This window comes from Vavraia culicis (genome assembly GCF_000192795.1).
Source record: "Vavraia culicis subsp. floridensis unplaced genomic scaffold supercont1.46, whole genome shotgun sequence".
Taxonomy (NCBI): Eukaryota; Fungi; Microsporidia; family Pleistophoridae; genus Vavraia; species Vavraia culicis.
In genome coordinates, this window is record NW_007360649.1 from 15,252 (window position 1) to 37,955 (window position 22,704).

Genomic DNA, 22,704 nt, shown 5'->3' on the forward strand with positions numbered 1-22,704 from the left:
CTTGCCAGCAAATTATATGAAGGGCATCCACCCAACGTACATTTGCACCACCGATCCGCGCCTGTCATTTGCTGCCTGCTTGCCAGCAAATTATATGAAGGGCATCCACCCAACGTACATTTCACCCAAATTGCCATCGTCAACAGCTTCCGCTATCAACCGATCAACGATGTCCTCCCCGTCCATCTTCCGAAACAGCGTGCTTATCATATCTCCGGGCCGTTTTATCTCTGCTATCGGATCATAAACAAATGCCAGCAAGTTCGCTTCAATCACATCCCTGAACCTGACAATCGTGCGTACCGTGCTTTGCACGTAGTACCTGAACTTGCCCGTTTCACGCAGCACGCCCAGACACTCGCGCACATTCTTTGTGAGACGGAAGGGTACTCGCTCGGGCACGCTCAGCTTTTTGGCACGGTCAAACAGCAAATTGAGGTCGACATGCACCACATCGCCCGTTTTTGTGTCTATCAGGATGTTTTCACAGTGGCGATCGCCCAGACCGATGAAATACCCAAAGGCACACATAATTGCAAGCGTCTTGGTGTAGTTGTGCCTTGCGATGTGCCACTTGATCGGGTCCTTGTACGTATCGTTGTACCATGTGCTCAGCACGCTCTTAGTCTTGCGGTTAAACACAGGAAAGTCCTTTCCAAGTTTCTTCTTGTATTTTTTGAAGATGTGCGACACGATTTCCTTGTTCTCGTTCGCCAGGCAGATGTTCTTGAGCGATATGAGGCCGTCTATCCACTCGATTATTCCCAGCTTTGAGGAGAACGGCACCACCACGTACTTTCTTATCTTTAGATCGCATTTTATGAGCAGATCAAACAGTTCTATCACTCTCTGGTCCTTCCTCAAATCATCGTTTGCCTTGACAAGGAACGACCGTCTTCTTCCGTTCTCGTCCACGAATGCGATCTTCTTCGGTGATTGCAGTGATTTGAACACCACGATTCTCTCATCGTACGATGTAATCGTTGCCAGCGTGATACCTCCTCTTATCACTTGCCCTCCACGCGTGCTCGCTTGTTTGTCTAAATTCATCTCTGCCTGCCCGTTACCGATATTTGTTCCTTCACTTCTCCTTTTATATCCTCGGGTATTTCGCACTTTCCCGTGATCAGCGATCATCTCATCATCAGGTCCTAAATTCGTTTTAGTGCCACTGCTGTGCTCACCGTTACCACTTCCCTGCTTGTCACCCGTGCGCCCCACTCCATTTCCATGCCCCACTCCATTTCCATACCCCACTCCATTTTCATCACGCAACTCATTACTAACCGGTACAGGCACCATAAACCGCTTTATCTCTTCATAGTCCCCAACACCAATGCTCGCCCTCTTATCGCATCCTATCCGCTCCAACACCATCACATACTCGTTCAACACCCACAATACGTCCGTAGCACACTCTAACACGTTCATCATTCTTCCCTTAATTTCTGCTTTTTTATTGTTAAGGAATGACAGGCTTTGCCACACGCACAGCCATGGGCTGTGTTTCACGAGGGGGTGCACGAGGTGTGTAAGTGTTGATGAGATGCGTTCGTTTGGGTGCGATATTTTTGAAATTATGGAGAGGTAGAAGCGTAGAATGCTGTCTGTACGTACGTATTGGTGTATTTGTGATATGTTTGGTGTTCTTATAGCGGTATTTTTGTGATGCACGGCGGTACTATCCTTATTTTTTACCGTTCTTGTCTTTCCATCCTTACTCACGCTTTCCCTTCCACACGTGTTCTCACCTACGCCATTCTCACGCGTACTTTTGGTGCCATCCACACCATCGCACATCTTCTCTCCACAGCCATGCTCAGTGAACAGATGCAGTGCCCGTGGAAAGGCCTCCTCAAAATAACGCTCACCATACCGCATGCTCTCCAGATACAATGCATAGCTCGTTTGTCTATCGATACCTTCCATCAACTTTGCCTTGTAAAACAGCACTTTCTCGTTTCTTCCCAGCCGTTCTATCGCATCTTCGAATGCTTCCAAGGTGTTACGTTTCAAGGTGCGAGCAATCACCGATTGCCTGTAGAAATGTGAGCATGATGACCGGTAGTACGCCGTATTTTTTAAGGAACCGAACCTGGTCGATTTATCGTGCACGTCTTTTGATGTGCTCCTGCGTGCCGACCGATCGTTTTGTATTTTATGTGTGGACTGATCCTCTGCACTATCATCGATTAACCCGTTCTGTGCACCTCTCGTGCTATCCGCTGGTATTTTCCTACCATTTTCTGTGCTATCGTTGCTACCACTGCCACTATTTCTCATCATTTTTTCGTTCGTCTCCCCTTCGCCTCCCACTTTATTCTCCCCGCCATACATCGCCAGCTTGTCAACAGCCCTATCAAAGTAGAACATTTCACCGCTCCTCCATCCGTAATAATACAGCGCACGCCAATCACCTCGTACCATCATCTCAACAAGCATTTTCTCGCTCTTACCAGCCAATCCCTTTCTAAAGCACCATTCAATGCGATCAATCTGCAACTCGTCCTCAAATACAACATCAACATGCGCACTGCTGCGCACCATTGCGCAGTGCAGCCGTAGCATCTTGTGCATGTCGAGCATCGCCCGTCTTTTTTGTGTGATAGTGCCGTAATTGCCCATCCTTGCGCAGTACAGATCGTGTATAAAATGAATGCGTGTCAGATTATCGTTCGTTATACCATCCGTTTGGTACGCGCTCATCAGTCCGTTTAAATCGATGGGGTGTGTCCGAGTGGTGTGCGATTTGTTGCCGTCTACCGAGGCTACCGGGTCATCACCCGTAAAATTCTTCTGATCAGTACGGCCATCAAAAGCAGTTCTATGATCAAAATATTGAGCACAGCATTCATCGCTACCAACGTAGTCATCATTCCACCGTTCCATCCCCTCATTCACCTCCTCTATGTCTATGAACGTATCACTTTCATCCTCATCGCCGTATCCCCGCGTTTTAAACGCAAGTAAAAGCGTGGTTTCATCAAATTTTACCCTGCTCAGCGCACTCAGGGAAAGAAAGTCCTTTGAACCGTAATATGCGTGCTGTAGCAGGTCGAGGAGATCGTTCGCCGTGTACTCGTTTGTACCGGTAGATGGGTCATCAGCACTGGTGATGGTATTCTCGTTTTCGTTGCCCAATTCATCACCCCTGCCCAGGCAGTCCTCACCTAACACCCCATCTCCACCAAAACCATTCCTACCAACACACAACCCATAGCTCTCAAAAACACGCTCAACAATCTTTTCAACGGCACACCACGCCTTTCTCCTAACAGCAGCGCTCAACGCCCATCTCCAATGCACACTCCCCCCATAAAAATAGCCTGCCATCACCAAATCATCATCGCTCACATCAAAAACAACCTTACCATAAAATTTCATACAATACAACGAGAAGTACCGCCGTATGGTGCTGTCTGTAAAGAGCGCACCAACACGCAGCACTTCATCGTTCTTTTGCAGTGCTAACGTGCTCAGCGCATCGTTGTGTCCGTCTCCTTTTAATTCGTATTTCGTGGCGGTGTACGTTTTGAACACGCTACGCTTTGTTACGTGCAGCAGGCTCAGATTGATGTGTTTGAGGAGCGTTTGAATGGCGTAAAAGTAAATTTCGATCGGTTCTACGATTTGTATGAGGAGGTTCTCGAGCAGAAGTTTTATGAACTGTGGTTTGTTTTGGAAATTGAAGTAATCCGGGAAGTACCCCGGTGTAGAGCGGCAGATAGCTGTGTTGACGGTACGGTATGGCGTATTGGGATGAGCACCGCTTATAGGAGGGTTAAATAAGGCGCAGCACTGCGTATTACGCATACCCCTCATCACATCAAAGTCTAACACGCCCATGCCCCCCATCACATCCCTGCAATCCACCAAATCATCCTCCCCATCGCCACACCTAAACACCCCAGAATACCCCACCCTACCAATCACCTCATAGTACCCATACTTGTACAGCAGCCCTACACAGCCATCATCGTACCACCCGTACTCTCTGCTAACCCTGTACGCAGCTATCATCTCCGTGTACTCCCCCTTCACACACAGCAATCGTTCCAATACGCACCATCCATTCTGTTCCATCTCCTCATTTGAAAGGAACACTGCGAGCTGCGCGTGCTCCTTGGCATTGAGACGGGCGGTGTACGAATGGATGAACCGTGATAGATCGTGTGCATGGATGCCGTAGAACGAGAGTAGCAGGGCATCGATGTATGTGCTGTTCATTGCCTTGTTACTGCATGTTTTGCTATTTAGTTTGTTCATTTCATTTGAATCGTCTGTTTTACACATCTCCTCGCTCTTCATTCTGCTATTGCTCATCCCGCCATCAGTTCCCTTTATCACCGCACCTGTCCCCCTCATCCCAGCATTTATCACTCCCCGGTGCCTAAGCCGTACAATCTCCCGCATCCTTTCGTGTTCCCTCATCATAAACCACTCCACAAAAACGTACACCTCGTAGTAAACGCTCTCCAAACACTCAAACACGGATAAAACGCTCATGAGATCGTGCAGCGACCCTCCATACCTCTTCAGAGTGTACAGCACGGGTGTAATGTTGCCACGTATCACCTGCACTACGTTCTCATCGTTCATCCATTTTTCACCGGTTCTCATGGCGTGTATTACCAGGCTCTCCAAATCGAAGTGGATCGATTTGCTTTGCTCCGCTAGCACCGTGCTGTGCACCTTTTGTAGCATCAAACGCTGTTCATTGATTGTGAAGAGGCTGTTGATGAGCTGCTTTAGGGCGGGCATGCGCTCTGCGCTCGTAGTGCACTTCTTACCCCGTTTAACTACCGCATCAAATTTTTCATCATATCTCGTGCCACATTTCGCTCTACCAAGCGTACTACAGCACAGCTCCTCATACTCCCTCTCCTCCCATTCTCCGCACTCATAAATTGTGTGCCCAACACACACCAAGCACTCCTTGATACTCTCACCCATCAGATAGCACAGCAGCAGCACCTTCATTCGATCCCCTTTCAGATGCTCTACCACGCTCTTTACGCTGTCCCTGTAGAAGGTGCACACCTTGATACGATGCATTTCATCATCCGTGAGCACGAGCCGCGCACTTTCGAGCACGAACAGCAAAATGTACGTTAAGGATTTGCGTGTGAGCTTGCCGTAGTGTATTACCGCCTTGATGGCTGTGCTTATGAATGACAAAGAATCGTGCGCATGCATTGCACCGCTGATACCGCCCTTTCTTGTCGTACTATCGGTCATGCCGGTTTTTCCGGCTATACCGCTCTTAACGCCATCACAACTCTCAATTATTGTATCGATCGTTCGACCGGCCACACACCGCCTCAAATACCGTTTTATACTTCCCACGATGTCGATTTCGCTCGTTTCCATGATCTGTATCACCGTAAAGTCTTTGATCTGGCCGAATTTTATTCCTCGGTCGTGCATTCTTGTGTACGTTAGATCACAGTCTTTGCAGTTCATCCGTACAAAATTGAACTGCGGGATTTGTCTGTTGCACCATTTGCACCGATAAGCAGTGCTGGTCCGCTTTTGTTCCCTTGTACTGCTTGGTGCACGATTGCTGTGCCGTTCTTTGTGTTGGTTCCTGTTTTGATCGCTGCATTGGTCCGCATACCGGTCGCTGTGCCGTTCTTTGTGTTGGTTCCTGTTTTGATCGCTGCATTGGTCCGCATACCGGTCGCTGTGCCGATCATTCTCTTCGGTCCCATGCTGCTCCTCATAATGATTGCTGTGCTTGTCCAGGTCATTCCCTATCCCTGTATGTTTACGGTGCTCCTCTCTGCTATCGTCCAACACTTCATTCCTCAGGCACCCTTTGCCAGACATGCTGCCGCTTATCCCATCGCTTTCTGCTCCCTCGCCACCATTCATACACCCAAAGCACGTCCTGCCATCAACCACTCCATTCTCAATACAGTGGTGCGCACACGAACAGTCACTCAAACAAAATATCAAATTCGTGTCCATCAATCCGTAGTAGCACATCTGCTCGCGCGTGATCCTCCGATTTACAACTCGCTGCACCCGCACATCACCATACACGCACTCGTCCGGTGCCTTCAGGCCTGAACACGCACTCAAACACAGCTCATTCACAATTGTGCGTTGCGCACCGCGCCATGCACACCCACTCACACACAAAAGAATGAGAATGTCGCGTTGTGTGCACCATTCGCACGCCAATAGCACGTCCATAATGTTTTTTGGATGGCTGGCCTGGATTACAACGGCCAGCAGGTAAAATTGGCGGAGATCCTTCAGGTCTATGGTTGACGGCTTGATGGTTAACGTGTATGTGTTGATGAGGTACTGATGGAGCAGGTAGTTGGTTGGGTGTGTGGATATGAATTGGGTGTGGACGGGTGTAAACTGGGAGGGACTGATCAGGTGGTGGGGGTACTTTGATATATGGGACATTCTGTTGTAGTAAAGGATTTCTGTGCTGATATTAATGACCGGTTTGACGGGCTGTGAACGATTCGTTGCTTTATTGACCTGGGTTGCTCCCTTGATTTGAGTTTCGTTCTTGACCTGACCAGGCATGCCGACCTGGTAATCGTGATCCGTCTCTTTTTTCTGTTCTATGGCACGATTAATCTCGTCCTCAGATTTCCGTTCATTTTCCCTTCCATAAACCTTAAACCGCTCACAATCCCTGCAATACCCCGTCAAACCCTCCATCCACCCGAAAACACGTTCCCTAATCAAAAAGAAATTACACTCAGAAACGCGCACGCTTCCCAAAAACTGCCAATCAATCTCTGCGTTTACACCTATCTCCTCAAATATCACCGTAAGCACCGCATTGGCACGATCACCGTCCGTATCCATACACACCATCTCCAGCAACTTGTTGGTGAGCAATGAATCGCTAAACCGTACGAGTGTTTTGGCGAGCTGTTGGTAGTTTGCAAGGGATAATCTGCTGAGATACAACGATTTCAGATTATCAATTTTCATAAGGGTGTGAAATGCGAGCGGTTGGAAAAGACGCCTTCTTGATTTTGTGTTCCGTGTTTGGTAATGTTCTGAGCGGGCGTACTGTGGTGGCCGTTATATGTTAATTTGACGTTCTATCTCACGTTTTTGCAGCATCATTATTTGTTTAAATGAGTAGAACGTGGGCCGTTTCAGTTGGTCCTTCTAAATGCTGTGCATGCAGGACTTATCCGCCTGGTCGTTGCTTGTATGCCATTTTTACTGTCATGCACACGCATAATTTATCTTAATTAATTTGTTTATGCAGTGCTATATCATAGAAAATACGCTGACCAACAAGGAAACAGATGTAACTGCCATGTACAGCAGTTTTTGTCGTTGCTAAATATGGTCGTGCCAGCAGATAAAGGTTGATAGCTGCCATCGGATCTGTTGGACCAGGAAGATACATTAATTTGTTTTGTGGTGCACTGGTAAATAAGTACTAAATTTACTTGCTGCGATGTAACTGATAGGCGTAAAACGGGCACGGCAAATATCTGTACTCGAAATGAAAAAGTAAATACTTTCGTCTTGTGGTGAGTAGTGAGAGCGCCTTCTTATGAAAGAATGTTATTGCGTATCCTCCGCGTAATTCCAGAGGAGGGAAAGTAGTGGCGTATTTTCTGTGAATGCAGTCAACTATCATTACGAAAGGAACCTCTGTATGCACCATTAATGGATAAAGTGTGTTGAAATAAAATCTTAGCGCATTTGGGTTTTTGGCACATTAATTTATTTCTGTTCCTTGCAGGAACACTTTTCCACCGTATTACCACAATGTTGGTCAAATATTGTGTTTGAAATGTTCATATCACTTTCTTAGGTCGTATAAAACAGTACATGCTCAGTAACAGCTATTCTTTAGTTGTTACACTGGCTAGTACGAAAAATTGTATGAGAAGGACATAATGGTGGAGTATCGATGATTTACTCGCCTATGATTGGATGCATCTTATAAGAAAAGGGAATAGCACCTGCTATTTTATAAGCATTTTAAAGATTTCATACCGAAGTACAAGTAACCTAATGATTTATACCAGGTTTATTAGAAATTGACATGGTAGGCGTTCCTACAGAACTATTTCTCAAATCACCATTTCAGCTTTTATTTATTTTACACTCATTCCGTGCCAAAGGAATAAAACTTTGTATCAAAGAGCTCAGAAATAATCAGATTGTTAAAGAATGCTATTAACTTATCATGTCAGAGTCTTTCATGCTAATTAAAATTTTTTGTTCTCAGCAACGAGCATAACTCAACAAGTCCATTTCATAGAAAGACGTGCAACAACTCCTTCTACCGATGTATGTTCATTTATTTACATGTCATATAATTGAGGAAGTTGCACCTCTAATTTCTAAGAGTTCTGTAGTGGAGAATGCAAGTAAATCTGATCATGTAATGGTTTTGGATCGTAGCACATACCGATCACGGTTAGTCCAGGGAATGAAGTATGCAGTCAACCACTTCACATATCTTTCAGTGTATCGAATAGCATTTTGCTTTTTAGTACTTTTCTGTCATTTCAAGAATTATGAATGAACAGAAGGAGAACAGCACAGTAACATGTTAAATAAGAGAATACGGTAAAAAAACGTAACAGATGGTTTTATACAAGTATGACGTAATTACAAGATGAAACGATCAATTCGGACCAGATATTTTGTTCTACCGGTATTTCGTTACTATCGATTGGTCACATATCCTATTCTAATTTATTGACGTAAAGTAATGTCATCTTTTAAATTGATTGATCATGTTTTTATATCAAGAATGAGCACAGCACATGCATCTTATTGGTTGTTAAAAATGTTGCTCTTCATGGAGTGCTTTCTATTCGTATTCATTTAGATAGATTGGTAAAGTAGTTTTTTCTCTTGAAATCATTGAAGTGTTTTTATAAAGACAAAATATATAATTTTGATAAATCAACATTTGTGAACATTTAATTACTTAGATCTTGTAATTTCTCTTTTTGGTAGTAAAAAGGCTTTTCGTGCAGATTAGCACCAAAAGCAATAAAAAGAAGTAATTAATGCATTGAAGCAGCAAATAAATTTAGCATCAACTTCAAATAAAAGATAAAGAACGCATTCGTATGATCGTACCTGTTGCATGCAGTGCAGCTGTTAGTACATCACCTCGCAAATGAAACTCAAGACAGTTTCTTTCATTGAATTGTTCCAAGCTAATTTATCGTATGTAAACGCACCGTCTTGATGTTTTTAAACAACCTCGTTTGCAAGAAAATTTGTTCTCCTTTCATTTATCTGTTGAAAGGAGTGTCTTCATATCTAAATGATAACGAAAAAAATATAAATAGAAGAAAAACAGAGAGGGCATGCATTTAGTTCTTGGTATTGCGCTTTTGTTCTTTGGACTTTCTGTTCCTGGGGTGCACTGCAGCAAAGATGACCCTATTAAGTTTGTGAGGAAGGATGAAACGATAATAAAAAATCTGAATGACAAAGAAAAAGAAATAAGTGAAGCAGCTGAGGAGGTATGCGAATGCTTAGGAGACATTGTTTCTGAAGTAACAAAATCAATTGAGAGTATAAATGCAGTCTTTGATAAGCATACGGTTGTAAACCTTGCCGAGGAAGACAAAGAGGATATTAAGAAGAAAATCATGGAGAATTTAGATGGTATGTCGCCCGAAAACGTGGTCAAGGACATAGTGGATTGTTATTCGGTAAAGTCGTGTGATGGGCTTTTGTACAAGTCTCTAAATTCGGATGCTTCGGAGTTTAGTATCAGTCAGAAGGGTACTTGTGAGTCTTTAAGACAGCTTATAGGGTTCACAAATCTCTTTCTCATTCCGTTGAGAAAATGTGGAGCAGGTTTGAATGAAGAAATCAAAATCATTACATTTGAATCAATCGAAAAGGTTGAATCAAGCTTTGGTAAACTTCTCGGGGTGTTTGAAGATGAGAAATTAGCTTCGATTTCGAAGGACACATTTACAGAGATCAGCACACGTTCTACTCAAATGATTAATTCGGTGAAGTCGCTTTGCAAAAAAGCTTTTCCTGAGGATGCTAAGAGTGAGCTCTACAAACTAGTTCAGGAAAAAGAAAGTTTTACCACAAAAGAGTTTTTCAAGGCTCTTGGAATCGAAGTAGAACCGGAGAAACCCACAGAAATGAATCCCGCTGATCCTGTAGCCGGTTCTAAATCTCAGAGTGCCGCAGAGCCAGGTAAAGAAACAATAAGTGAAGAACTAAAAGGTAAAGAAACAACAGGTGAAAAAACAACAGGTGAAGAACCAAAAGGTGAAAAGGCGACAATTAAGGACGAAGCGAAAGGCTGGTTTGCTAGGAACAGAGTATGGGTGTTGATTGCTACATTGGTTGTTGTTGTGCTTGCTGCAGTGGCTCTTGCTGCCGTTTACTACACCAGACGATCAAATAAGTAAAGATGGTCATTTAAGTTCATTATTGCTGCGTTTTCTTTGTATTGGTCTTATTGTGACATATTCGTTGTTCGGCGAGGAGTAGGCGTTTTGAGGTAAGCATAGTTTTTTGAAGTAAGGTTATTAGCGTTTACGTAGATTCACGTATGTTTACCGTTTTTAATAGGTTCAGTAAGTTGGGCACCTCGAGTCATAGTTTGCGAGTTAGAATCGGTGCTGTGGTTGCAACATATCTTTCTGTTATTGTGAGGGTGTGTATGAAGGCGTAGTACAGGATGGTGTACAATGTCCTCTGTGAATGTGGTGAGAAAAGATAAATAAATGATATGTAGCAAAGAACAATTTTATACACTTTCTAACTTCCACATCATCAACAAAAACACTGTTTAAACAAATTACAATGCTTGTTGAACTGAGCAAACAAACCTTTAGTCGAAAAACTGCAAAATATGAATTTAACCGAAATTACGATGGCACTCACGCATTTCGAGTAATTATAGAACGAATTTACTGTGCAAAGATAATAAAGTGTGTTGCATAGTCAAGCATCCTCGCTTTACTCCCCTCCATGCCAAGTATATAAACGAATGTAACACATGCTATGATCCGTTTCATATGCATGCTGCTGGTCAATTCACATGTATTGAATGAAGCTATGTCACAAAAAAAGACATGATAACCATGTCTTAGTTATAAAGCACTGCTGATTTTATTTCACACAACTTTTTTACCTCACATGATCAAACGAGAGGTTTTCAAATTTTTCAACATTAAAGAAAAGATAATTCCTGAAAATGTGGTCGAAGATCTGTTCATAGAAAAGATGGATGGTTGGACGGAAGAGAAGGGCGTCTTCGCTTTTTATTTAATTGATAATTATAAATCCAGCTACTCGCTAGATTTCAAACAAAAAATACTCTCATACCTGTCTATGGTCTTGCTCAACCCCGATGTTGTGTCCCAGAGCAGTTTCGTGCAGGAGGCAGGCCTGCTCGTTCTCATGAAGAGGATACTTGACGAGTGTGATCTTTCCTATCAGCGGGTCTACGATTGCTTGAAAGACCTAGCTGAGTATGGTGATGAGGAAAGTGCTATGAAAATCCTGATCCCGTTGATATACCAATGCAGCAAAGAGGCATCGAAATTGAATCTTTTAGAAAATTTTGCGAAGTATTTGAATGCTGTGATGATGCTCATCACCATTGAAAAGGTGCAGGTATGGTTTTGCGATGAATTTATCTGGGTCTGTGCGACTCTCAGCTGTTCGATGGCAATGATTATTATCGTGGTTTTGTGTACGAAACGAACTGTCCGTGCTTTCTTGACGGGTTCATGGAGGTATTCATCTACGAGAAATCGGATATTTTACATGTGCAGAGTTTTTCATGTGAAATGATAGCTCAAAAGATGATGAGTCAGTTTGAAAGAATTTAATATTTTTATTTCACATTTCTACATACGATAAAGCTAAATATTGCAGTTCAATTCTTTTCTTCGAAAACTACTCAACAGTCCTTTACAAATAATACCAAAATTACGTGATTGCTTGCCAATGGTTAATCAAACAATCCCACCAAAAGATTCAAAACAAGTGAAAAGACCTAAACATGACATATTAAAGGAGTGAAACATTATTTAATAGGCAATTACGCTTTGTTTCATGTTCTAAACGAAAATAGCGCAGTTAATTATAAATGAACCTACTTTTGGTAGAACTATGATCATTTTTTAACATATAGCACGCAATATCTTTAATTCGGTATTAAACATGGCTCATCAATAACAAATGAATGGAAGTATTTTCCTTGTTCTGATCATCAGCTCGTTTTTTCTTCCTTGTCAATCACATTTTGCCACACGTTCTGTTTCAAACCAATAAAATAAACAAAAAACACCCGTACCCCTCACCACAACGACAGACGAGATGCATCTCCCGCATTCAAAGAAATACGGTATAACCGGTCCGCTATCCGTCAAGGAGTCACCAGAGGATGACATCGCCCGCTCATCCTCTCTTCAAGCATTTTTGCTTTCCTCAAAAATATACGAAACGAACGAGGAAGCAATAACACGAGAAAGAGTGTTGGGCAGGCTGAGCTATATGTTTGATAACTTTATAAAGGCGATCGGGACGAAAAAGGGGCTCACTGACAGCGATATCAAGGCAGCGAGCGGCCGTATCTACACCTTCGGCAGTTACAGGCTCGGTGTGCACGCACGAGGATCTGATATTGATACGCTTTGTGTTGCGCCCGTGTATGTGGACAGAAAAGAGTTTTTTGAAGAGTTTTACAGCATGCTGAGTGACGTGTTCGCAGAGGTTGAGAAGGTTGAAGACGCGTACGTGCCGCTTATGCAGCTGGTGTACAGGGAGCATAGGATTGATGAGTGCGAAGGATGCGGTGCTATGAGCGGTGATGGTAATAAAATGGATATTTCGAACACTGCTGTTGATAAAATCGGGTCTCCGCACTCATGTGATGAACTTCAGGGCTACAAGAGGCTGCGTACGAATAATGAACGGATTGTGGATGTACATCCGGGGAGTAGCGAGAAAAAAGAAGATGGCGGCGATGAAGTGTCAAGCCAGACGCACAGCAGTGAGCACACCGTAGGTTTGCGGGTGGTGCCTGCAAACAACGGAGTGCTGAAGGATGTTTTTGGCGAGCAGCAAGCGAAAACATCAGAACGATCGAAGCACAACGAGAAAACTGACAAGGAAGACGAGTCTGCACATAATAGAGAAAGCAAGACTAGGAAAGAACTGAACAGCATAGCTGATGAGCAGCTAGATACACAGCAAGAGAACAGAGCTACGATTACACACGGTACCAGCACAGGTTTAAATAAAGAGATGATAGAAATAAAAATTGACTTGGTGTTCGCTCGTCTTAACGTCTTCAAGATCGATAGCTCGCTCAACCTTCTGGATTCGTCCCTGCTCAAGAATTTGGACGAAAAGAGTGTTCTCTCGCTGAACGGTAACCGAGTGACCGATGAGATATTATCGCTCGTTCCGAACAAAAAGGTATTCCATGGCGCTCTGCGATGCATCAAATACTGGGCGAAAAGACGAGGACTGACCGGTCATCTGTACGGATACTTTGGTGGTGTTGCGTATGCAATATCGGTAGCGCGGATCTGCCAGCTCTTTCCGAACATGTGTGAATACACGATGATCTGCAAATACTTCGAACTGTACAAGGAGTGGAAATGGCCCACACCGGTGATGCTGAAAAAGATCGAAAATTTGAACTACAATCTGAAAGTATGGGATCCCAAGATACATCCAAGCGATAAGTTCCACAAAATGCCGGTCATTACGCCATCATATCCTTCCATGTGCTCAACGCACAACATCATCAATTCAACCATGAAGAGATACAAGGAGGAACTGGAGAGGGGACACAGGCTATTGGCCGAGGGAAAGGAATGGAAGGAATTTTTTAGGAGCACCGATTTTTTCCAGAGGTACAAGAGTTTTCTGGCTGTGTTCATTCTTTTGAAGAGGAAGAGGGCTGGCGATGCTATCTGCGGTGCGAATACAAAAGATGGTGCAAGCAGAAGATTTGTGAACGAAAAGGAGCAAAAAAGTGGTATGCAAACCAGCAACACCAATGTTGCAGGTGTTAGGGATGATGAGAGCGCCAAAGAGGCAAGTTTACATAAAATGTGGCAGGGACACGTTAATTCACGTATACGTTTTCTTAGCACGAAATTAGAAACTGTGGAGCAGCTGGACTCAGCACCTCCCTTTCCTCAAACATTTGATATTTGCGATTTTTCGGTTTGTCATCGCCTGGATTTCATCCCAAAGAATTCGCTGTGTTCAGTAACGTTTATTGCCCTGGATATGGCTGATTCTAAACAACTGCTGCGCAAAAAGATCTTTATCGATGCGCCCATTGAGGAGTTCAAGGAGATGGTGTTTGATTGGGACAGGCGAACAGAAGATATGGATCTGGTTATGAGAGCGATGAAAAGGAAGGATGTCAATGTGTTATTAAAAGATTTACATGATTTTGAACAGAAGAATAAATGTGGTAAATAAAACAGGGATTTGGTTTAATGTTGATTTTTAGGGACTTTTATTCGGGTTGTTGCTCGCATTTATTTTACTTTTACTCCCTCATGAGTGCTTTTAACATCTTTTATCGCTGTAAAGCTTTATATAAAAGGGTTTTTGGCGATTCCAGCCGTAAATCATCTTTTGCATGCTGCTTGCAGCCAATCAACTGTAACTTTGGTGTACACGTGTATTGTTGCTCTGTTTGAGGCTAATCAGCCTTCAACAACTTAGAGGCAATACTTTACCAGGTACTCACATTTTCACGGATTAAAGGCATTTTTGCGCTATTCTAAGGAATTTTATCACCAAATATTCTCTTTTATCGCAACACCGTGGTGTTCCTGTATTTGATCCTGCAAGTACGTGTTGCCGATTACAAATGGCATGTTCTGCCGTTAGATAATGGTTAAAAAGAATCGCTAGCACTGTAATTTGATCGTGGCACGATTTCTTATACCTGTGATCAGAATATCTACGTTCACAAAGTGCACGCAAAAGCATGCAATTTACCACCGGTAAGCACTACGCACAACGTAAAAGCGCACATGTGCACTGATTGATGGCCAGGTAGCGTGTTACAGGCACAGCGCACCAAATTCACATACCGTCAAACACAGTATTGGGTTAATGTGTGTACATGCGGGAAATACAGCCAAGATGGAATATAATAAAATGTTTTAACCTACATAAACCTCCTCCTCATCGATAAAATCGCTCAAATCATCCACAACACTGCAAAAATATTTGTACTCGCTCTCTTCTCTGCTACTTTTCTTTCCCATGACGGGGATAAAAAATACCACAAATTAAACCGTTGTCCCTATGGCAAGACCCGAACTGAAGAATCTGCCCACACAGTTCTATACAGACGAGGAAGTAGAGAAATACGACAGAAACAAACGAGTAGTACATATACAGCGCAAAATGACGGCGAAGTGCTATGAGCTGATCAACTGTGCATCTGGTGTCATTCTAGATATCGGATGTGGTACGGGCCACAGCATAGGAGCTTTAAAAGAATATGAGAAAGGTTGCAACGAAGAGGCTGAGAACGTGCCTAACAGAAGCATGGAGATGTTTGTAATAGGCTTGGATATCAATAGAAATATGTTAGTAACGTGCAAAAACAAGGATCTTGGTGCTGAGCTTGTTCAACTGGACATAGGGGATTCATTGCCGTTTCAGCCGGCATCATTCGATGGGATAATCAGCGTGAGCTGCATACAATGGTTGTTCTACGCATCTAACACAGAAAAAATAGAGAAGAGGCTGTACACCTTCTTTTCCTCCATGTATGCGGCCCTAAAGCGGGAAGCAAGCGCTTGCCTGCAGTTCTACTACGAAGGGAAGTGGCAGGTAGATCTGCTGATGAAAGTAAGCCGGAGAGTAGGCTTTGTCGGTGGCGTGGTGATTGATGGCGAGGGAAAGAACACGAAGTACTACCTGGTGTTGAACATGATTATGAAAACTACCAAGTTTGAGAAAGTCAGTAAGGAAGTGTTTAGCAGGGGAAAACGAAGGAAGAATAAGTTAGATGATGAGGCGAATGATGAAAAGGACAACTTACGCAACGATAAACGTAGAAAGACGAGTGGGTCGGGTAAAAAAAATAAAAAAAGATGATAAATTAGCTTAAACATGGAATGCCCGCTTCACTGCTCTTGTAACGCTAAGTAACGTATGTTTACATGTTTTTTACATTTCGATGCATTTCAGTGAGAACTTGGCATCACCTCTATCAAATACGTCTTTACACTACTGAGCTCACGAACAGAAACGCTTGTTGATTTGGAGGGAGTGCTGCACATCTACACTGAGTAAAGCACGTCTTTCTAGCCATGACCGTTGGTGAAAGTAAGAGCAATTAATTTATTTATTGCTCGAATTGCGCTCTACACTACCACAGATCACAGCCATACTTTCAGTTGTACTCCAATATGCGTTATCAATCAAATAGCGCAGCTATTCTACAAAAAATAGTTTTATCAGCTCTTTATACCACACCTAAAAATTTGATGCATTAAACACTTGATGATCTGAGGACAAGGTGACACAGCTCAAAACATCGTTATACTTTAAAACTATCGAATCCACCATTTGTTGACCACCTGCCGTGTCAAACCGGTTGTATTTCGTTTAACCACCTTTTATTACAAGCTTGTGCATGTGTGATTTGAAGGTCTAAAACTTGATCAACATTTAATTTTATCATAAACTTTACGCAATTTGCATATCATTTTCGAAGCGTTCAGATTCCTTTGGTTTAATTAATTCTGTTAAGAATGAACTGATCAGTTTAATTGTCCTATTTTTATTAACAATTTATTTCCTCATACAAAAAAACGCTTTTTGGTTTGCCATATTTTTGAATTATTCCACTCATATTTCTAACCAAACAAGCATACCGTTGCAACCAGCAAATTAAGCACTTTTTATCGGTTATGGATAGAAAAACACACCATTTATGGACCATGCTAGATATTGATATCCTGTTAAACATATTCCTTTTTATAGCACACGAAGTATATCACGTAAAATCAGTATAATATAGCTAAAAACTCGGTATGATCCAGGAAAGAAGTTCATTCAGAAGTATTTAAGGTACGAGCGTATCGGAAATGCTGCCACACGATACTTGCTCATCAATTTTTGTGGATACTGAAACAAAGACTGTTACAGCGTAAAACAAATGTTACTGATAAATAACGCATTTATCAATAGAACACAAACTCTATCAATCCGAATTAGGTATGATGATGATAATGGATGGTAAAATCAGTGTAAATGCAGCTTTCTCTTGCTTGTCTGTCTATCCGTTTGAGATGTTGACCAACGTGGAGAACAGGGAGATCACAGTGTTGCTCTCACGCAATTCCAATGAAATAATAGCATGTAATTCTCTAATAAAATAGAAGAAACAGGCATACTATCACTTGGTATGACTGCATTTTCTTTATTTGTGCGTTAAACAGTTTTGATTTTATGGCGTAAACCACTAAAAAATTGGCAACGTATGATTTCTGTTTCATCTGCGTTACAATTTCTGGCTCTGTTTTGTTGGTAAGGGACCGGCACTCAAAACTTTTGATCACCGTGTTGGTAACCACAAAAAATTGCCAATTAAAGCGATTGACAGCAACAAATCATTCCTGAACCTTTGAATGATCAATGTGCCATTTCCTGTGGAAGACTTTCTTGTTTAATTTGTCACAAATTTCAAAACAAAAAATAAAAGAATTTTTTTTCCCTTAAATGAAAACATTGATGAACTTGAGTATTCAGGAATGCCTATACGAAATTTCCATGGACTGGCGCACGCCTTTCATTGCCACCATACTCTATCTGGTCTATGTTAGGCACCAGAACAACAGGCTCAGGGGAGCCGTGGCCACAGAGAGGTCGCTGCTCTCCTTTGTCAGCCTTCTGATGATCGTTCACAACATCGTTTTGGCAGCATTTTCCATGTACGTGTTTAAACAAAACGCGCCCTTCATCTTCAACCGTTTTCGTAGCGTTTCCTTCAAAATGTTCTGTGCAGACGAGGACAAGTACATCTTCAACCATGTGCACTACTGGTCCTGGGTGTTCTACCTCTCCAAGATTTACGAGATAATGGACACCGTGATCCTTCACTTGAACAAGAAACGAGCAACGTTTCTGCAGTGTTACCACCATGCAGGTGCTATATTTGCAACCTATTTGTTCTGCAAGGCAGAGTCGCACATGGCTTGGATATTTGTCGTGCTGAACTCGTTTGTGCACTCTGTTATGTACCTGTATTACCTCATCTCAGTGTTCAGAATTCGTATTAGATTCAAAAAAATAATCACAACGATGCAAATGACCCAATTCATACTTGGTTACGTTCTGATAGCCATGCACTTCATAGGAGGACAGCGGTTCTCGAGCGATCTCAAGAAAAGAGTGCTCGAAATAATTACAATCATTTTCAATGTCGGGTATGTGATGTTCCTCTTCATACTGTTCAAGATGTTCTTCAAGAAGGAATACCAGAAGAAAAAGAGCAAGACCATAACAAAGGTCACCACGAATAGTGAGAGCCGAGAAAGCCTTCCAGGAATTGTTGCGTCGTAATTAAAATGACAAAAATTAGAATGTGCCGGTTTACCACGCCATGAACGCGATAGCATAGCGATATTGTGTAGCATTTTGCTGTTCTTTATCAAATTACCAGCAAAATTGTGCCTGTTTATAGAATTATATGAGTACTTGATGTTACATCTGCTTGTTTTTATCTTTTGTTTCAAATTGTTGATCGATTTCATCATTTTATCACCACAAACTCCTTAAGAGAGATATAAAAATGATCTATGACTGCGAATCATATCTTCTTACGTGTTTGGAGAGATGTATTAACAGCTTTCGAATACTGAACCTATTATCGCCTTGGTGATCGGTAATTGCACCATACCAATCGCTATGTGGTGGTTCGTAGCTTTCTGCAGGATAAACATTTGATTTACGAAGAGTTTTAAACCCAATTTGTGAGAATCTAGCGTTGAGAATCGTATCTCATCTGCAGAAAACCGGTTCTGTATGGAAATGAGGAACTGAAAACAAATGAAAAAACACATTAAAGATAAGAAATTGTTTAATAAGCAACCAAATTTTGTTCCGTTTTACGAAAATAAATGGCGCAGCCGATGTTCAATAAAAATTTTTATCGCATCCCATGAATTTTTCCATATCATCGTCACTTACTCTGTCTCTCATCTTCTTGTACGTCCGAATAAACCTCTGTAGCTCCTCAATGCACAGATCCTTCATTTCCGTTGATGTCATTTCTCCCTTTTTGTACCTATCGGCCACTGATTGCAGCTTGTCCTCGTCTTCCATGAAAAAGCGCAAATACTGGTAGGATACGTCATTCTCCAAGTCACCACCTAACGCTCGATGTTCCTGCAAGGTTTTGCGTCCACCGGAATGTGCATATGTGCGGATTTTCTTCTTAATATCCTCATCAGAATCATCCAAAAAGATCGTTTTGTCTCTTGAACTGCTCATTTTTCCAAGATTACTGAGTGAGGGCAGAAACTGTGAATACACCGTGCTGGGTTTAGAACACTCAAATATTTTTGACTTGTCACGCGCCAATCTAAAGTATGGGTCCTGATCTATTGCCGCAGGTACCAAGCAATTACTTTTGTTCAGAAATGTAAATACGGAATAAAAACAAGGAAGTAGCTGTCTGACAGGGAAAGATATCTGTCCGATACTCGTATTGGCATCGAACCCAAATATTTTAGAGCCTTCATGGAGCGTGATACTTTTCGCCAGCACAAGCTCCTTCTTGAAAAAGCCGTTATACGGATTTTTCTTCTTGCTCGAGTTCCCAACGGACCCGCAACTTGTGCATGTATCATTCTGGTTAACTCCATTTGATGCATCTGAAACGTCTTCTCTGCCATCATATATACTCACATTGCTGAATATAAACGTCTTTTCTGGATTAAACCCAAATGCTATGATGTCTTTTATGTTACTCTTGGCAAACTCGACACTTTCTGTGATCTGTAAATTTTTGAATAAATACTTCTCATCATCTGTGATTTGTATGACAAGGGGAACATCAAAAATATCCTGCAAGTATTTACACAACATGAAGGGAATAACATGGCCTATATGCATCGACTTCGTAGAGGGTCCCCGCCCGGTGTACAGATAGAAGCCCTTTCCTCGTTCGTAATCATCAAATATCTTGCCGAGATCACGATGCGCAAATACAATACGGCGTTTGATAAGATGGCTTACCTTCTTTCCGGTCAGTTTTTCCATTTTTTCGATTAAAGCGTCGCTTATTAGTTCACATCCAAATTGTTCCGTGATTTTAGTGTAATCCAATTTTACCGGTGCAACGTCCCATGGCGTCAATATTTCTTTCATAGGGGTGAAAAATAACGGCTCAAATATTCAACGGTTTGTTGCCGGTAAAACGATAAACAGCGATGAGGAGATGTTGACGGCGCTCTTGTAAATTTATTTAGGATTATTTTTGCGGACAATGCACTGATTTATATTTTTTAGATGATTTGGTGTTTGAAAATGAACTATAAAAAATTTACAGATTGTTAGCACCAATCCAACTGCTCAAATGGCAGGCATACACAACAATAGCTCTACTCTCCTCAATTTCTGCTTGACATTCATCATAAATAAATAGATCACTCATCAATAATGGAATGAACATATGTTTAATCTTTTCAGAGCGTTATTCATAATTATGTTGATTCAGGAAATATTGCCTTTGTGGAAATTCTTGCCTGTGACCTCTTTTAGGATCGAAACCGCAACAAACGAAAAGCTGTTCTAGAATTTTTCTGCCAAAGAATGTTCTGTAATCCACTGATGAGTGTTACAAGGAAGCATTTACGTTTGTAAACCTTTTTGGTGTGTATTCCTTTAAAAAAATTTGTATGATTTAGGAAGCAAATAATTCTCTAAATAGTAAATAACAATTGGTTTACCGGTAATTTTGTGTGCAAAAAATTATATTCACACATTTTTTTCATTTCTAAACTCCAAAAATACTATGGAACACGTGACACTACCAAAAAATATGATTCTACACCACTTGGTAAAAGTGCTGCTTTAGTATTCCACAAGTTTTTTTGCACCAGGAACGAAAATTTCTCAGCAATTCGCAAATTATATCGCTACAATAAATGGGTAAACAAGGAATGCGAACCTAATACACAAACAAAATAGCGAGTTAACTAAGTACTTTATATTACATTTGTTATGATGAGTCGTAGAATCGTTGTGTTCATCCTGTTACTTCGATCGCATATCTTTGAAAGATGAATCGCTGAGAGAAAAATTGTTTAATAACGCAATAACGAGTATTTTATCAGAAATATTTTTACGCAGTCATATCTATATGATTGAAAGTATCCTTTAGAACAAGCTTGAGCTATTAAAGTACGAACAAATAATTTTGTGCACACATTCCGATCGCATGAGCGACACGTATAAGTTTTTCAAAACAGCAGACAAAAGGTACGAAAATTAGCGATCAAATTGAAAAATCTTAGAGCTCGTGGCGGGTAATAAAAATATTTTTTTGACCTACCCCTTGACAGAAAGTCAGGAGAACCTTTAATAGCTACTCTGTTACATCTGTCATATAATAATGATGTACGTAGTGTTATAAGCATTTTACGTGCTATATTTTTGTTTAAATATTCAATTTTACGCTATATAACTGTGGTTCTCACCAATTGTTGAGAGAATTTTTCTGTAAACAGATTGTTGCAGAAGTGCTGTCCCTTTTTCATATGAATAAATATTTGAGCAAAGTGCTCAGCAGCGGATATTCGTGTGGGCATTTGCAGACCACGTATGAAGAGCAAGCAAACATGTATAGGTATCTACTACTGGTCATAAGAATGGTTAGATTCTAGCATTTCAATTTTAATACATTAAAGCAAATACTTGTGGTTTTTACGCATGTTGATAGTTTTTGCGCATCTTTTCCTAGGCTTTGTGTATAGAATCGATCAATGTGTCTGTCTACAGAATCAGCAGCAAGATCTATACATCTAGTTTACCGGTTCTTCTGTATTGGCAATGATGCTAATTCATACTACCAATATATATCATACATGAAATTGCCTTATACATCATATTTTCCATCGATTCATGGAATTATGTTTACAAAGCTTGCTATCATCAAGAAATGCATTCTGGATAAATCAACTATGTTAAACCGAAGCATTTTATTCGCCGACAAGCCCAAAGCAAGTTAGTAAATTATTTATTTAAACTTGGACGGTAAACCATGATGTAATAGATAGGTTCTCGTTATAGACGTAGTAGTACAAAATATCGGAAGATATTTGATTCAACACTATGAAATTAAAAAATCCTCATCAAATATCACTCCGATAGTATCTATTCAGCTTATTTAAATTCATAGCACGCTATTTATCATTTTCTAAAATTTATATTTTAACCAGCAATTAATCACTGGTCAAGTAGCCTTAGTGGTATGGAACATCAATTGTCAAAAATGGTCAGTAAAACATAAGTATCTTTTGGCCATGTCTTCTTCATATATTACGTTGTTTTCTCATTCTCAGCGAAGCTGTGCTGACAAAATAATTCTAAATGAATGCTGTGCAATAAGTAAATATAGTTTAGAGACCTATTACGATAGTTTGAAATGACCTGAGTTATTTACTGACGTTCAGCTCAATTATCACTTCATAATGCACGAAC

The 22,704-nt window shown here is 41.4% G+C and overlaps 7 protein-coding genes across 7 annotated transcripts; 5 read left to right on the top strand and 2 right to left on the bottom strand.

The window, feature by feature from the left end:
* Positions 1 to 20: 20 nt before the first annotated feature.
* On the bottom strand, positions 21 to 6,963 carry VCUG_02157 (atypical/PIKK/ATR protein kinase; the record flags this gene model as incomplete). Its single annotated transcript, XM_008076979.1, has 1 exon — positions 21 to 6,963. One exon carries the CDS (start codon positions 6,961 to 6,963, stop codon positions 91 to 93), a length of 6,873 nt encoding a protein of 2,290 aa, XP_008075170.1. The 3' UTR covers positions 21 to 90.
* Positions 6,964 to 9,326: 2,363 nt separating this feature from the next.
* On the top strand, positions 9,327 to 10,400 carry VCUG_02158 (uncharacterized protein; the record flags this gene model as incomplete). Its single annotated transcript, XM_008076980.1, has 1 exon — positions 9,327 to 10,400. One exon carries the CDS (start codon positions 9,327 to 9,329, stop codon positions 10,398 to 10,400), a length of 1,074 nt encoding a protein of 357 aa, XP_008075171.1.
* Positions 10,401 to 11,133: 733 nt separating this feature from the next.
* VCUG_02159 (uncharacterized protein) lies at positions 11,134 to 11,877 on the top strand (the record flags this gene model as incomplete). The annotated part of the gene is made up of 1 exon (XM_008076981.1): positions 11,134 to 11,877. The coding sequence occupies one exon, from the start codon at positions 11,134 to 11,136 to the stop codon at positions 11,791 to 11,793; it is 660 nt and encodes a 219-aa protein (XP_008075172.1). The 3' UTR covers positions 11,794 to 11,877.
* A 430-nt stretch (positions 11,878 to 12,307) lies between these two features.
* VCUG_02160 (uncharacterized protein) lies at positions 12,308 to 14,455 on the top strand. Its single transcript, XM_008076982.1, has one exon. It carries the CDS (start codon positions 12,322 to 12,324, stop codon positions 14,446 to 14,448), a length of 2,127 nt encoding a protein of 708 aa, XP_008075173.1. The 5' UTR covers positions 12,308 to 12,321; the 3' UTR covers positions 14,449 to 14,455.
* An 833-nt stretch (positions 14,456 to 15,288) lies between these two features.
* Positions 15,289 to 16,103, top strand: VCUG_02161 (uncharacterized protein; the record flags this gene model as incomplete). Its single annotated transcript, XM_008076983.1, has 1 exon — positions 15,289 to 16,103. The coding sequence occupies one exon, from the start codon at positions 15,289 to 15,291 to the stop codon at positions 16,087 to 16,089; it is 801 nt and encodes a 266-aa protein (XP_008075174.1). The 3' UTR covers positions 16,090 to 16,103.
* A 1,615-nt stretch (positions 16,104 to 17,718) lies between these two features.
* On the top strand, positions 17,719 to 18,574 carry VCUG_02162 (uncharacterized protein; the record flags this gene model as incomplete). The annotated part of the gene is made up of 1 exon (XM_008076984.1): positions 17,719 to 18,574. The coding sequence occupies one exon, from the start codon at positions 17,719 to 17,721 to the stop codon at positions 18,559 to 18,561; it is 843 nt and encodes a 280-aa protein (XP_008075175.1). The 3' UTR covers positions 18,562 to 18,574.
* A 495-nt stretch (positions 18,575 to 19,069) lies between these two features.
* On the bottom strand, positions 19,070 to 20,370 carry VCUG_02163 (tryptophan-tRNA ligase; the record flags this gene model as incomplete). The annotated part of the gene is made up of 1 exon (XM_008076985.1): positions 19,070 to 20,370. The coding sequence occupies one exon, from the start codon at positions 20,368 to 20,370 to the stop codon at positions 19,135 to 19,137; it is 1,236 nt and encodes a 411-aa protein (XP_008075176.1). The 3' UTR covers positions 19,070 to 19,134.
* Between the last annotated feature and the right edge of the window lie 2,334 nt (positions 20,371 to 22,704).

Excerpts from the sequence above, each read along its gene's own strand:
- VCUG_02160 (XM_008076982.1), top strand. The coding sequence starts at position 12,322 with ATGCATCTCCCGCATTCAAAGAAATACGGTATAACCGGTCCGCTATCC.